This window comes from Perca fluviatilis, chromosome 13 (genome assembly GCF_010015445.1).
Source record: "Perca fluviatilis chromosome 13, GENO_Pfluv_1.0, whole genome shotgun sequence".
Lineage (NCBI taxonomy): Eukaryota > Metazoa > Chordata > Actinopteri > Perciformes > Percidae > Perca > Perca fluviatilis.
The window spans coordinates 11,720,723-11,735,213 of NC_053124.1; the positions used below are offsets into that span (position 1 = coordinate 11,720,723).

The window sequence follows — 14,491 nt, forward strand, 5'->3', positions numbered from 1 at the left end:
TTTAATCTGTTCTCCCACAAACCGATAGCCAACCTGGATGTGTTTTACACTGGTTCAGTTAAAATATACGTACTGGAATTAGGACTCTGAAGTACCTTTGTGTAGAGTTGCACAATAACAATAAAAAGTTGTATTGCATGACGATGATCTTTAGTGATACTGTAATCACTAAAGGGCACAGCTCAAAGAGTTAAATTTATGTTTTTGTTGTTGCTGTTGTCTATAATTTCTTTAATTGAGTCCAATAGTAACTTGCATCCGTTATTGAAATCCCCAAGAGAAAACATAGATTTACAGAAATACTAATATATACTGTACTGTAGATACTGAGAAGTTAATTTCTGGTCTTGTGGGAAAATACCAAAACAGTATTGTGGCTGAATCAAATGAGATACACCACAAATGCAACAACATGTACAACTGTTGTGTTTGTGCAAATTATTAATAATTTCACTAACAGCTGCTTAGCAAAAAGAAAGGAAGTATATATATTTGACATTATTGCTTAATCTAGCATACCAAATGATCCCATCCCATTACCAGCGATGTCTGTTTATGTTGAAGTTTTCGCGCTTCCTTCGGCTGCTCCAGTCCAAAGACATGCTGGTAAGATGTTAGAAGTGTTGTCTGTCTGTATGTGGTAGCCCTGCGATAGACTGCTGATCTGTCCAGTGTAAACAGAACCAGGCAATCTAAGCCATTATCCTTTGACTAAGTCAGACTTCTGATGCCTCATATTGGCTTCATATAAACTTTTGAATACAGTTTTGCACAAAAGGAGGACTGTGGATGTTGTCCCTCATTACTTAAATCAAATGCATAGGAAGTGATCTTTTATTGGCCAGTATGAACAGGAGGAAGGATTATTGATTATTGGTCCAAACTACTGGTCCATGTTTGTCATCTATAATTCCCTTCTTGTTGAACTGATACAATTTCAAGCAATTTCTGCCCCCTACTGGTGTAAACATACTTCTGCAAAGCCCTGACCAACATCAACATCCCCAAGTCTCTGTCTTAACATCAATCAATCACTTCATTGGCTACTAGTACAATGCAGAAAAACAACTTTTTATTAAACTTATAACCTTTGAGGCACTTTTTAAACATATTAATTAAATGCAACAGTGTAACACAAGAAATGGGCAGAAAGCAAAAAATAATGTAACAACAAAATGTGTAGAAAGCTCCTGATGCTTGGGGTTAATGTCGTTGTCATTGTGCATCTATGACTTTCTCCATGTGACCAGTTCAGAGAGCCAAGAGATAAGCTTGTTCTCCTTCTTAGTTTTCTCAGGCTGTGCTGCCGTAGTCTCAGCGTCCGCATAGAAGAGCTCCTCACGGGCTTGAGCTCGCTCTTCCTGCAGACGCAGCTCCAGCTGGGTCAGCTCTCTTTTTGGCTCCCTTTCCACTCTTTTGATTGGGATGTTGAGGTTATATGGAGTCCAGTCTGCAGGCTTGGTGTCTGCTGCAAAGCTCACAGTAGGCTTGAGGTGGTTCATGATCTCTGCGGCTATGAGGCTGCAGGCCACCAAGGCCATCCTAACATCCTCCATCAGGCCCTCTCTACTCAGCCAGGTGTTGGGCAGAGCCTCGCAAAGTGCGATTTTGAGTGGCTGGCACAGTTCCCGGCTCAGTTTTATTTCGTTCTTTGAGTCCTCGAGGCGTTTGAGGTTCTGGAGGAAGAGTCTGTTTTTCCTGTATTTCTTTGCCTCCTTTTGCAGCAACACGTGGATGTGCTCCACCATCTCGTTCTCAAAGGCCTGAGTCTTCGGGTGCTCTGGTCTGTAGAGGTTCTTGCCTCTAAAAAATTCCACCAAGACACTTCTGATGGTGGATGCGTTCACCAAAGCTCTGTCTGTGATCAGATCTGCTCTCTCAGCATGACAGTCGCCTGCCATAAGCTGGAAAGTGCAAAGCTGATGTGGTTTGAGGTTTTCAGTTCCAGCTTTACGATGTTTCCCCTCAGTGCTGGAGACAAGCCCCTGGTCTTTACTGTGATCAGTAAACAACCAACCGGCCAGACTGTGGTTCAGGGTCAGAGCTGCTGTTTCTACCTCCTCATAGAAATCAGCCAAAAAGTACTTTTTGTCCACCCACACAACATCCCGGTTGGACAGGCGAGGCTCTGTGAAGCGATGCTGGTAGTCCAAGATTTCCTTGTCTGTTATCCTGGGGAAAGCCTTCTGAAAGACCTTTGTGTATCTTATCCAGGATCCATGCTGCTCAAAGATTTCCGCCTTGATGGACTCGGGGAGAAACTGAGAGAACAGCCGGCTCTCCTCATCACTTGGTGTCTGGTTGGGAGTGAGCTCCCCTGCAGACTCAGCCTTGTCTGTTACGAGGACAGCCTCGCTGATGTGATGAGGGATGAAGCTCAGGAGTGCAGGGTCTTTTCTCACCAGCTGCTTCCTCACCTGAATGGATGTGCCAAATTTTTTCATGAGGCTGCTCTGGAGCAGCACGGCAGCTTTCCACGTGTTGCAGGGAGGAGGAGGGACGTTTCCATCCACAGAGACACCTGGGACTTTCCTCAGGGTCTCCAAAGTCACTGCGCTCATGTGCAGACATAGTGTTAGCAGTTGTTGCTGCGTCAGATGAGCTCCAATGTGGCCCCTCAGTGGGTTGAGCCTCAGCATCAATTGGACGAGCAGATCTTCCACCAGGTCCCTGCTGACAGTGACAGTAGCAGGAAGAGGGAGCTGGATATCGACCTCTTTGAGAGAGGAGCTGTGGAGCAGCACTTGTGAAGGCTCAGTGCCGGTGCACGTCTGAGCATCCGCTCGCTGCAGGTTAAAGGATGTGTTGGTGTCCATGATCTCGACAAAGCAGAACTGCAAACTTTGCGGTCCTTTGGAGAAGTTGGTATCCAATAAGATTTGTTGTAGTAAACAACAAGATAAAACCGTCAAAGACAAGTAAATCAAGATTTGGTTTGTACTCAGTCACTTTCAATCTATGTGAAATGACAGGATTGGCAACAGTTGGAACAGAAACTGTAGATTCTCTGTCACAGTCAGCCCGGCTGTGACGCCACATTATAATTAATTTATTCTCACATTCTATAGAACTAGAACTATTTGATAGACAGGTTGTCATAGTGACCAAAGTGTGTGTGTGTATACTGTATATGTGTATATATACTGTATATGTATATATATTAATGTGTGTATAAATACTGTATATTTATATATATCCATATACACATATGTAAACATATATGTAGGCCTATATAATATAATTAAAAATAATAATTAAATTTGAAAGCCACAATGTAACCAAAAGAGCTTGCCCCATCACCAAAATTCATAACGCAAGATTTCAACCTACTATCACTCAGTGGTACTCCTGGCCCTTACAGGAGACAGACCTAGGGCCGGGTGCCTTTTTTTAGAGATGTGTGTTAAATTAAAGGAATAGGTTGACAGTCAGAGAGAGATGATTGATACCACTCTCATGCCTGTACATCAAAAGTGAAGCTAGAGCGAGCAGGTATTTAGCTTAGCATACAACAGTGAAAAGAGGTAGAAACAGCTTGCCTGACTCTTTACATAATCCTCCCAGCAGTACTTCTAAATTTCACAAATTAGCATGTTAAATTTTGTTTGTTTAATCCATACACATCCCTATATCAAGTGCAGGGTATCTTGCCTTCTCCATATGTTTTGCTTTGTTAAATCTGGTTCACCTTGCCTTACTGCCTCTGTGTTCTGTCAGTGTGAGGTCTCCCTCTTTTGGCTAATTTGTTGCTCTACATCTTCCGTCTAAATATTTGTAAAGCATGGTGCCCAGAAACAACATTAAAGTGCTAGAGCAGACACTAGGGGTGGGGGAAAAAATCGATACAGCATAGTATCGCAATATTTTTCGTGGCAATACTGTATCGATACACAGACGCCAAGTATCTTTTATGACATATGTGTTGGTCAGTTTGTCTGCTTGACAATCACATTTTGCAGCAATAAAATTGAAGTGAGATGAACAAACAGAGAAATGTATCTTTTTAGATAAAACAGATGTTGATAAATTTGTCCTTTTGGGACATCATTTGAAATTGGGAAAAATCTGAAGTTGGAAAAAAGGTAATACATTGCAATATATCGCAGAATATTGCAATATGTTTAAAATCGCAATAATATCGTATCGTGACATAAGTATCAGGATGATATCGTATCGTGAGCCCTCTGGTGATTCCCACCCATAGCAGACACGTGTTGCTTCTTGAAACCTCATGTCTATAATTAAAAGTTGCTGCAATCAGAGCAGAGTGGGCTTTTTGGGAGCGGGGTCTTAAAGAGACAGGCACTCAAATGGACCGTTTCAGACAGATGGTGAATACAGGTGCACAGACAGTTTTTTTTTAAAACATTAAAGCATGTAAACAAAGTAGAATAAAAGTATTAACATACAAAATGAGCATGTTGTCTCATTTAAGAACTTGTGCATGGATACAAAAAACTGTTTTCAGTAGTAATTTAAATATTTTTTTAGAAACAAGTAACAACACAACAGATTAAGTTAAATAATATTTTATTATACTCTGAAATGTATGACTTTATAAGCTATTATATAAGAATTCTGGCTCATTCTTTCAATGGATTTTATTTGTTTCTACAGCAAACAAAGACCAGCCTACATAATGCATACACAGGCACCGCCAGACTGGGGACTCCTGCCAGAAGAAAGATGATCACATTGATCCATGAAGGGTACGGTACTGATGCCAGAGATGGGAACTCCTCCTGTAAACCGCAAAACAGTATCATTTGTTACCAACATTTACCGTACAAATGTTTGATACATCACAAATATGTCTAGTTTGTAATGAGGCATCATTAGAAACTAGACATATTTGCTATCAGCATATCTGCTCTAGCACTTGGTGTTTCTGGGCAATAACCATGCATTACAAATATTTAGACGGAAGATGTAGAGCAACAAATTAGCCAAAAGTATGGATGCTGAGATCAGAACTAATACACCCAAATATAAATGAACACCGATTACTTTTATGAGCTTGTGCACTTACAGAGTTGGGATCCCAGACTAAGTAGGTGAGCTCTTCTTGGACTTGTGTCACCAGGTAGAAAACTAAAATAACCAGAACGATTAGAGGACTGATGAACCTCCATGTAACCTGCCAGAAGATGGAGGGCTTATGTCCGACCATGAACTCCAAGTCCTCATTGAACCTGCCACACAAGAGGGGTTTATATACATTATAATGTGCTGTATAACTTTATTTAATCTGATAAGTACCTCGCTGAGATGCGAGGTAAGGATGCAAGTAGTTTTGAAAAGTCAGCCATCTCCATAAAGCTTTGCTCAGTAACTGGCACAGCATGATGATGCTAATGCTGTATGCTTATTCTATAGCAAGTATCAAGATGAATAAAGCAAACCCAGTCGGACATTGTGTTGCTAAAATAGTTTAAATAAGCACGAACCTGTCTATGCCGTAGATGTATACAACAGCTATCATCTCAAAGAAACCAATGGTCAGAAGTGGAACAGATCCAGCAAAGTTGTCGAAGAGAGTTACCCAATAAATCCCTGAATGCTGCGCAAACAGGATGGAGATGATGAAGGCGACAGCACATGTTACTCCTGAAACGCACGTCCACAAAAACAAGAGAGCTTGTGTTAAAACAAGAATCAGACCTTTAATCTGGGGTTGCAAAGCCAATATGCAGTTTGTAACTACAAAACGGAATACCAGTCAGTGCTTCTTGGGGCCATTTTTGAGGTAACATATTCAGGTCTTTCAGTGGGACCACCACTCCCTCAATGTTGCCAAACAGGGTTGAGATTCCCAAGCACAGAAGCATGATGAAAAAGAGAACAGACCAGGCTGGAGAACCAGGCATCTGGGTGATGGCTTCTGTAAACACGATGAAGGCCAGACCTGTTCCCTCCACTCCCTGTACAAACACACATTAGTCATAATGCAGTTAGGAGCAAAATACAGTAACAACATGGAATCTGACAGATATTCATCAATACAGTCACCTCACTGAGAAGTGTCTGCAGGTCACATATTTTGATGTCCAATCCGAGAATAATATCAGGAGAGGAGCTGTTGAGATGATTAAAGGCTGCGTCGTAGTTGCTTGTAGAGATGCTGTCTTCAGGAAGGTGAAATGCATTTAATAATCTCATGATGTTACTAGGGAGAAAATATGTCAGGGATTAGGAACTCTGGATTACAACTCATATGTTTATAGTGTACCGGCCTCTCAGAATTATTATGGGAGCAAAGCAGGAGTTAATGTGACAAAGTATAAAAGCGAGAAATTCCGCGTGAGGAGGCAGGTTGAGCCTGGCTCCGTCCTCCTACGTACTACTCAATTTTCATTTCCCTTCAGTACTCCGTCTGGATTCGCGGTATGGTGTTGGGTTTTCTCCGGCCAAATATTTGGCGATCCAATCAGTGAACAGATGGAGTGGCTGAGAACGATGACGTTGAGGACGTGCGCTAGAAAGATGTGAGCGAAGCCATTCGGTCCGTTGTGGCAATGCTGCCGAATATCCAGAAGTTAAAGCCCGAGCAAGAACAATATTTGCCGAATTTTGTTGGTGGCCATGATGTTGTGGCCTTCCTCCCCACGGGGTTCGGGAAAAGTTAGATTTTCCAGCTCGCTCCATTAGTGGTGAAGGAGTTGGCTAAGGCTAACGCTAGCGATGCTAATGCTAAATATAAGCCGATATTTGCCGTCGGTCTCCTCTCTTGTTGCACATGCGCATGACATACGTCGCGACCAAACGTTAGTGATTGGTTATGGCAGATCCAGAGTGGCTCTGGGCAGATCCAATAGTTTTAAACTTCAACAGAGTACCCGCCTTCAAGGAAGTTAACACTTGTCAATGGAGAGAGGCCAGACTCTCTGTACAAATGAAACGTACGAGAGTCTGGTAGGACCAGGCTAGGTTGAGGTGGTGGATGGGTCAAAAACAAACAGGACTTTAACCCAGGAGGGTCGCGGTTCGTGTCCCGTTTGAAAATAAGTTATCATCACGCCAGTCATAATTATGTTTCAAAGAAAACTCAACTCCTGGCTGTTTTGTGATGTGTAGTAGTAGTACAAGGAGTAGTGTTACATTTAAATTTGAGATCTTATGTTCCCCCACATGCCAGATCCCACTTTAACCCCTGACTCTAACGCTCCTGTGGGTCATACTAGAGGGTAGGAATAAACAACCTATATGCTTGTATGGTTTGGAGCACCTGTTGGAAAGGATCGATTCAGGTTTTTCAAGTCTATCTTAATACAACGCCCACATGCTTACTTACTGGTTGCTGTAATTATTCCTCCCGTCCATACTTATTGTAAAGGGACTGTACCAAATGTCACAGAAAGGTTATCCATAGTCCCAGAGATATTTCAGTCTGGTACAAAGCATTAGAACCACCGTGCCAACCAACATTAAATTTTGGATTGGGCAACAAGGCAGACCTGCTTGGTTCTTTCTGGGAATGATTGTTAAGATTTACAAAGAAAATGTTTAACGTTACAGCATTTACTATCTAACTGGGACGTTTTGGGACCGATTGGCGGGACTGCTGTGGACGAAGTAACGTTGCACACAGCGAGAGCAAATTATGTTTAACCATGTATCCAGCTAAATTAAATAGCTTACGTGTTATTGTGTGCACATTTAACTTTATATAATATTGTATGTGGCGTTTTCTTTAATCAGGGTGCAAACGTTCCACCAAAACAAGTTCTTTCACAAGACCATTTTGCAGAGCCACCGTCGCTGCATCCGGAGCTTAGCGCCGCCCAACACAATTTATTTGGTGTAAAGAAATGCAAACAACCCAGAGTGTTTTTTTCTCCTATCCCGGAATGTATGTGTCATAGACCCAGACCTTTCACTGCAGCACTGTGGAGATAGGTCTGGCAATGTGAGACTACTCACTCACTGATGCAGCTGTCATATTTCTCTGTGGCCCTGAAGCCGATGATGGTGTAGGTGACTGTGGCAGCATAGATTGAGGTGAGGCCAGTTACGACCGACAGGATCACAGCATCTTGCATGCAGTTGTTGCTTGGCAAAAAAAGAAAAAAAGATTCAGGACACACTCTATGTCTGAGACAGACTACTATCTTGTTTTTTTTTTTTTTTTTTAAGATTTATTATATAGGACAGCTGAAGATGTGAAAGGTGGAGAGAGAGGGGGAATGACATGCAGCAAAGGGACGCAGGTCGGAGTCAAACCTGCGGCTGCTGTGACAAGGACTGAGCTTTTGTACATGGGGCGCATGCTCTACCAGGTGAGCTATCCAGGCACCCCCGACAGGATACTATCTTTATTGTGAGCTTAATAACAGTAGAACTTATGTGTGGTTATAAAAACAGGGCTTCTATAAATGTCTCTTACTGAACAGGGTTGTAGCTTGAGAAAGAGATGAGTCCTCCCCAAGCTAAGCTAAAGGCATAAAAGACCTGGGCACCTGCATCCAGCCAAGTAGTTGGTTTCATCAACTCATCAACCTGCAAGAGTGACGCATACATTGTGATGTGTCTTTGTTTTATTAGATATATAATTGCCTTTTTCATGATAGTGATTTAAAACATACGTCTGGTGTGAAGAGGAACTTTATTCCACTCAGGGCACCTTTAAGAGTCAGTCCTCGGATCAGGAAGATGGCCAGCACTATGTAAGGCAGGATGGCTGTGACATACACTGCCTGAGGTCATGACAAGAAAAGCAAATCGTGAAATAATTGGTCGGTGGTGATTCAGAAAAACACGTTGTTTGTTGTAAAGGTTTGACAGACCTTGCCTGAAGTGCCGATCCCCCGTATGTAGCAGACACACATGACTGTCCAGGCAGCTAGCAGGCAGAGTACAATGGGCCAGTGGATTCCTCCAGAGTCCACAATGGAGGCCGAACTATTCAGAGTCACTCGGTAGAAATAGTAATCCACAGTGGAGCTTCGTTGACACTCTGGTACAAATCCTGAAGGGGCAAGAAACAGTCCTTCAAGTGTTTTAATCATGAGTAGAGTTTGAGTTGTTAATAAGAATCTCTTTATATTTAAATACCTGTCCCATTGTCATTGAGAGGACACTGGGCCCAAGGCAGTGGGCTTTGAAAGGAATTGAAGAGATACCACAAGATCCAGGCTATTAAGGTGTTGTAGTACAGTCCAATCAGTAAGGACACCAGCATGGAGGCTACACCTGAGTAGGACAGAATCATTAACTGATTTTTTTTTTTTGCCTCTGCTTTGGACAAATCTTTTCAGAGCCTATTTTACATACCAACACCAGTCAGATAAGGGCTGATGGCCCTCCACACTCCCACGCTGCCTTTCCTGAGACGCTGGCCGATGGCAAACTCCAGCAGCAGGAGAGGCATTCCTTCCACCACAAGCAGGATCAGGTAGGGAATCAAAAAGGCACCTTTTAAAACAAAATTTATGATCGGTAAGTAGTAGAATTACCTGCTCTGTATTGTTGCATTCATGACAATCATAAGCCTCCCCCCCCCCAACACCTCACACCAGCCAAAGTCCATAATTTACGGTAATAAAACCCCACATTTATTAGAAATAGTGCTATATTGTACAATCATGCAGTATTTTCATCCTCTACAAAGCAATCTTTGCAATCTTCAACTGTTCAAGTTGTTTGACAGAGTGATTGCTTTCAAGATTCACACGTCTTTCCCATTTCTACCATCCGTAATGTGAACATCTAGTTAAAAGAAATCGGCAGACTGAGTTGTTAGATTGCTTCAAATGCATAATGACTCACTTAACACCAGCCATTTTTGAAAAGAAACACAAAAATATGCACAAAGGACAAAGGCAAATCTTTGGAAAAGGAAGGGGTTCATAGTTCATATATCTAATAATTCTGCACCGATACAATATGTCGCTCCAGGAAAATCATATTTGAAAGATAAAAGAATACCAAATAGGTATGGGTAGTCCTTTGTACTTCAACCACACTTTAATGTGTCAAACAGTCATTCAAGAATTGACAGCCCATAATGATAAGATGTCCCTTTTATTTTATTTTTTTTACCACGTCTTACCTCCTCCATGACTTTGACACAAATAAGGGAATCGCCACACATTGCCAATCCCAATGCAGAAGCCCACACAAGTTAGGATGTACTGGGCTTTGTTGTCCCACTTTGGCCTGTCCCCGGCTTCCTCCTTCTCCATCCTGTCCAGATCCTCATAGGAAGGGATTCTGTCATCCAGTCCTGGGTTAGGAAGAACCAGTCTCATAGCGACCCCACTGAAGTAGAGATGTTACACTATCGTTCTTGGAAGTCAAAGTGAGGGCTCGGTGTATGCACTCTGCATTGTTAAAACAAGTTTATGATCTTTTATTTTATCTGATGCAATCCACAGATTAGCCCGTGCACACTCTGCATTTCTGTTTTATACTACAGTCATTCAGTTTAGACAAACATTATCCAAACAGTGGCACAGTAGCACTGTCCACTCACAACAAGCAGATCCTGGGTTTGAATCCACTGCTCCAGGGAGCACTCCACCACTACTGTGTGTCAACTAGGTGTGCTCTATTTTTTTTTTTTTTGCAACTTTGTTTGGGATTCAGCACTAAAACACAATTTCAACTGAGCTGATTAGGTCCTTTAATGGTTTCCTGCTCTATTATCTAGTCTTGAGGCCCAAAATTGAAGCTACACTGCCTTGTGTTGAACCTACACTGTCATTTATTACATACCAGGGTTAACGAGGGACTGCTTGTATGACAGTTAATAGTGACTAACATTTCAAGTCAGCGTCTTCATCTGACTCTGTTGATGACTTGACGGTCATTGTTTTCAGTCATTATAAAAGACATGAGCACAAGGAGAGGTGTATATTTTGTGAATCATTAAAGGAAAATAGTCTGCCAGTCGACCAAGTGCATTGAATGAGCAAGAGGCAAAGTTCAGTTTGGCTGGAACATACATCAATAAAACTTTTAATAAAATAAAATCAACTAATAAAAAAATAAAACTAATAATCAATGATTTAGTTAATTTAGTTACTTATTGTTACTTATTATGTTATTTAGTGCAAACTGTATTAACACTACAGACTTCAGGCATGAATCTATCCATTATCCATCCATTATTATAAGGGCAAAATCTATCAATCTACAATCTTAAATCAGTTTGATTGAATGGCCTGGCTGTAATACAATAGATCCATATTTACCATAGGTGGATGAGTGCTTGAATAAGGGATTTATTATTCCAGTAATAATGGTCAGTTGATGTTTAATCAGCCAACAAAAGCATGTTGGGCTACAGTGCAAAATGAATGGGACCCTATGGAGCTAGACGGCTAAATGTTTCTCTTTTGCCTGATTGTCGTTGAACAATCTCAGATTTGATTGTAGCTTTTGCAAGTTCAACATGGATTATAGATCGAAAGTTGAATGAACGAGTACTTATGTCCTTTCGATTTCTTACAGGTTGAGTCGTTGTTGCCCATAACACGCTAGCATTCTGCTAATGAATGCTGATTGGTCAGTGAAGGACTGATTATGATCAGAGATCCGTGATCGGCGTGCTCTTTAAAACATCAGCAAACCTCTTTCTAGCATGTGTATTGACAGGCAGAGCCGAACCTGTTAACTGTGTTGTCGATGCCTCGAGAGAGAACAAAGGAAGCGACTCAGAGCTTGCCGTAAAGCAGTATCTCTGGCCGTATATGTGTATGACGTCATTGACATTTTAAAAGGCTTTTTAGAATAAAAAAGCCACTTTAAAAAAAATCTAACACCCAGCAGTGTGTATTTTTTTTGCCTCCCCTTTCAAATGCAACGTTCAATTTACTAGACAAAAAATTATATCCTGAGAAAAGTGGATTTTGAGGGGTATAGCTCCATAGAGTTATACATTCATTCCATTCATTCTGCACTGGCCTGTGAGCGCCCCCTATATGGAACTCTGGTGGAACTGCAACCAGTTCAGAAGCCGGAAGTAACGAGAGAGTGAAACTTCTTCCCTTATTAGAAATTCTTTGACCTTACTACCACTCAGTGTGAGGTCTCCCTCTCTTGCCCAATTGCTGTTCTACATCTTCTGCTTGTTTAAAGTGGCTGTATGTAACTTTCAGTTTGTGTTGATTCCAGCGGCCCCTTTGGACAAAAGTGGTAGTGTTTTTCAGATGGAAAATTACAGTTTCAGAAACATTTAAAACTTTATACTGTATGGGGACAAACGTCTGACGTCAAAGTGCATACCACAAAAAGACTACAATATCTGTTATTAGATTATATCTAAATGGAGATGGAAAAGGCACCTGAAAAATGTATGATCGGTAAGTAGTACAATTACCTGCTCTGTATTGTTGCATTCATGACAATCATAAGCCTCCCCCCCCCAACACCTCACACCAGCCAAAGTCCATAATTTACGGTAATAAAACCCCACATTTATTCGAAATAGTGCTATATTGTACAATCGCGCAGTATTTTCATCCTCTACAAAACAATCTTTGCGATCTTCAACTGTCTTTAGTTGTTTGACAGAGTGATTGCTTTCAAGATTCACATGTGGGAATCTTTCCCATTTCTACCATCTGTAATGTGAATGTGTGTGTAATTATTATTAGAGTTTGAGTTCTTAATAAGAATCTCTTTATATTTAAATACCTGTCCCATTGTCATTGAGAGGACACTGGGCCCAAGGCAGTGGGCTTTGAAAGGAATTGAAGAGATACCACAAGATCCAGGCTATTAAGGTGTTGTAGTACAGTCCAATCAATAAGGACACCAGCATGGAGGCTACACCTGAGTAGGACAGAATCATTAACTGATGTTACACTTACACTGAGCCAGATATTCATTAACAGCTTTGTGTTGCCGTGGCGTTAAGGTTTTAAGGTTGTTGTTTTGTTTTTTTTAACCATGGATAAATGTTTTCAGAGCCTATTTTACATACCGACGCCAGTCAGATAAGGGCTGATGGCCCTCCACACTCCCACGCTGCCTTTCCTGAGACGCTGGCCGATGGCAAACTCCAGCAGCAGGAGAGGCATTCCTTCCAGCACCAGCAGGATCACGTAGGGAATAAAAAAGGCACCTGAAAAAAAAAAAAGTTACTCCCAAGTGGCAGCCTCCGGTGCTGAAAAATGATGACAATGTGGAAGAGCCAAAAGCTGCAGTTCCTCCCCCCATAACTAACTAACACTTATATACCCGTACTTATAATAACTTTCAATTATATTAAGGCTTTAAGTTTTGCATAATTAAGAGGTTCTGCTTTGAGTGACAGGTGGGCCGCCATCACCGGAGGCAAGCATAGACTGTAGGCCACATTCAGCCCGCCTCAGCTCCATCCATGCTCCACCTCTTAGCCCATTTTTCTATTAGCATACTGCAGGCACTGCCAAGATGGCGACGGCTGGAGCCACCCTGCCCACTTTGAGCTTAATTTTGGCTCTTCTATGGGTGACGTCACAAAGACTACGTCCATATTTTATACAGTCTATGGTTACTCTACAAAGCCATCTTTGCAATCTTACATATCAGTACCAGCATGAGTTCCTCCAGGAAATCATACTTGAAAGATAAATATAATTATAAATAAATAATCAAGAATTGACAGTCAAGACAGCTTCATCAAAAGATCCCTTTCCCATTTTCGTCTGCGCTTACCTCCTCCATGACTTTGACACAAATAAGGGAATCGCCACACATTGCCAATCCCAATGCACAAGCCCACACATGTTAGGATGTACTGGGCTTTGTTGTCCCACTTTGGCCTGTCCCCGGCTTCCTCCTTCTCCATCCTGTCCAGATCCTCATAGGAAGGGATTCTGTCATCCAGTCCTGGGTTAGGAAGAACCAGTCTCATAGCGACCCCACTGAAGTAGAGATGTTACACTATCGTTCTTGGAAGTCAAAGTGAGGGCTCAGTGTATGCACTCTGCATTGTTGAAACAAGTTTATGATCTTTTATTTTATCTGATGCAATCCACAGATTAGCCCGTGCACACTCTGCATTTCTGTTTGTATACCACCATTCATTACTGTCATTCAATTTGATCAAACATTAAATCAGTGCCCCGTAGGGTGTCTTTTATTTTAGCTTGGCTTTGTGCCGTCATTAACTAGCTTCTCGTCACAAATGACCCATTCTGGCCGACATCTGTCCTTTCTTTAAAGATACTGATGAGTCATTGGCCCTTTTACGTTTTCCAGACGTGTATCATTCATAAAAAAGTGACTACAGGAAAATGAAGATGAGCTAGCTAGCTGACCTAAAAAAAAAAACTGAGCACTGGTCACAGAGGTGTTTGGCCTTCTAGGTAGTCTACTTGTTTTGAGTGACTACAAAAAAATTATCCTTTTAAATTGATTGTATACATAGATTTTTGTATAAATTATCCAATAAGTGTGATATCATAATTTAGGCTAATATGTGCAAACGTAAATTTGACAACCTCGGAGCAGACAAAGCCTCGCCCCCTTTGATCTTTGGTGCTTCATGAGGGGGGCCCAGACC

At 41.7% G+C, this 14,491-nt stretch overlaps 2 protein-coding genes across 2 annotated transcripts; both read right to left on the reverse strand.

Moving 5' to 3' along the window:
- Nucleotides 1-4,513: 4,513 nt before the first annotated feature.
- LOC120571858 (sodium-dependent neutral amino acid transporter B(0)AT1-like) lies at nucleotides 4,514-10,488 on the reverse strand. Its single transcript, XM_039820960.1, has 12 exons — nucleotides 10,049-10,488; nucleotides 9,271-9,411; nucleotides 9,052-9,189; nucleotides 8,784-8,965; nucleotides 8,583-8,693; nucleotides 8,384-8,496; nucleotides 7,921-8,049; nucleotides 6,010-6,166; nucleotides 5,717-5,921; nucleotides 5,448-5,607; nucleotides 5,030-5,192; nucleotides 4,514-4,742 (listed from the first exon to the last, which is right to left on the reverse strand). Exons 1-12 carry the CDS (start codon nucleotides 10,245-10,247, stop codon nucleotides 4,602-4,604), a joined length of 1,839 nt encoding a protein of 612 aa, XP_039676894.1. The 5' UTR covers nucleotides 10,248-10,488; the 3' UTR covers nucleotides 4,514-4,601.
- A 2,090-nt stretch (nucleotides 10,489-12,578) lies between these two features.
- On the reverse strand, nucleotides 12,579-13,840 carry LOC120571797 (sodium-dependent neutral amino acid transporter B(0)AT1-like). Its single transcript, XM_039820890.1, has 3 exons — nucleotides 13,642-13,840; nucleotides 12,926-13,075; nucleotides 12,579-12,774 (listed from the first exon to the last, which is right to left on the reverse strand). Exons 1-3 carry the CDS (start codon nucleotides 13,838-13,840, stop codon nucleotides 12,629-12,631), a joined length of 495 nt encoding a protein of 164 aa, XP_039676824.1. The 3' UTR covers nucleotides 12,579-12,628.
- Nucleotides 13,841-14,491: the final 651 nt, after the last annotated feature.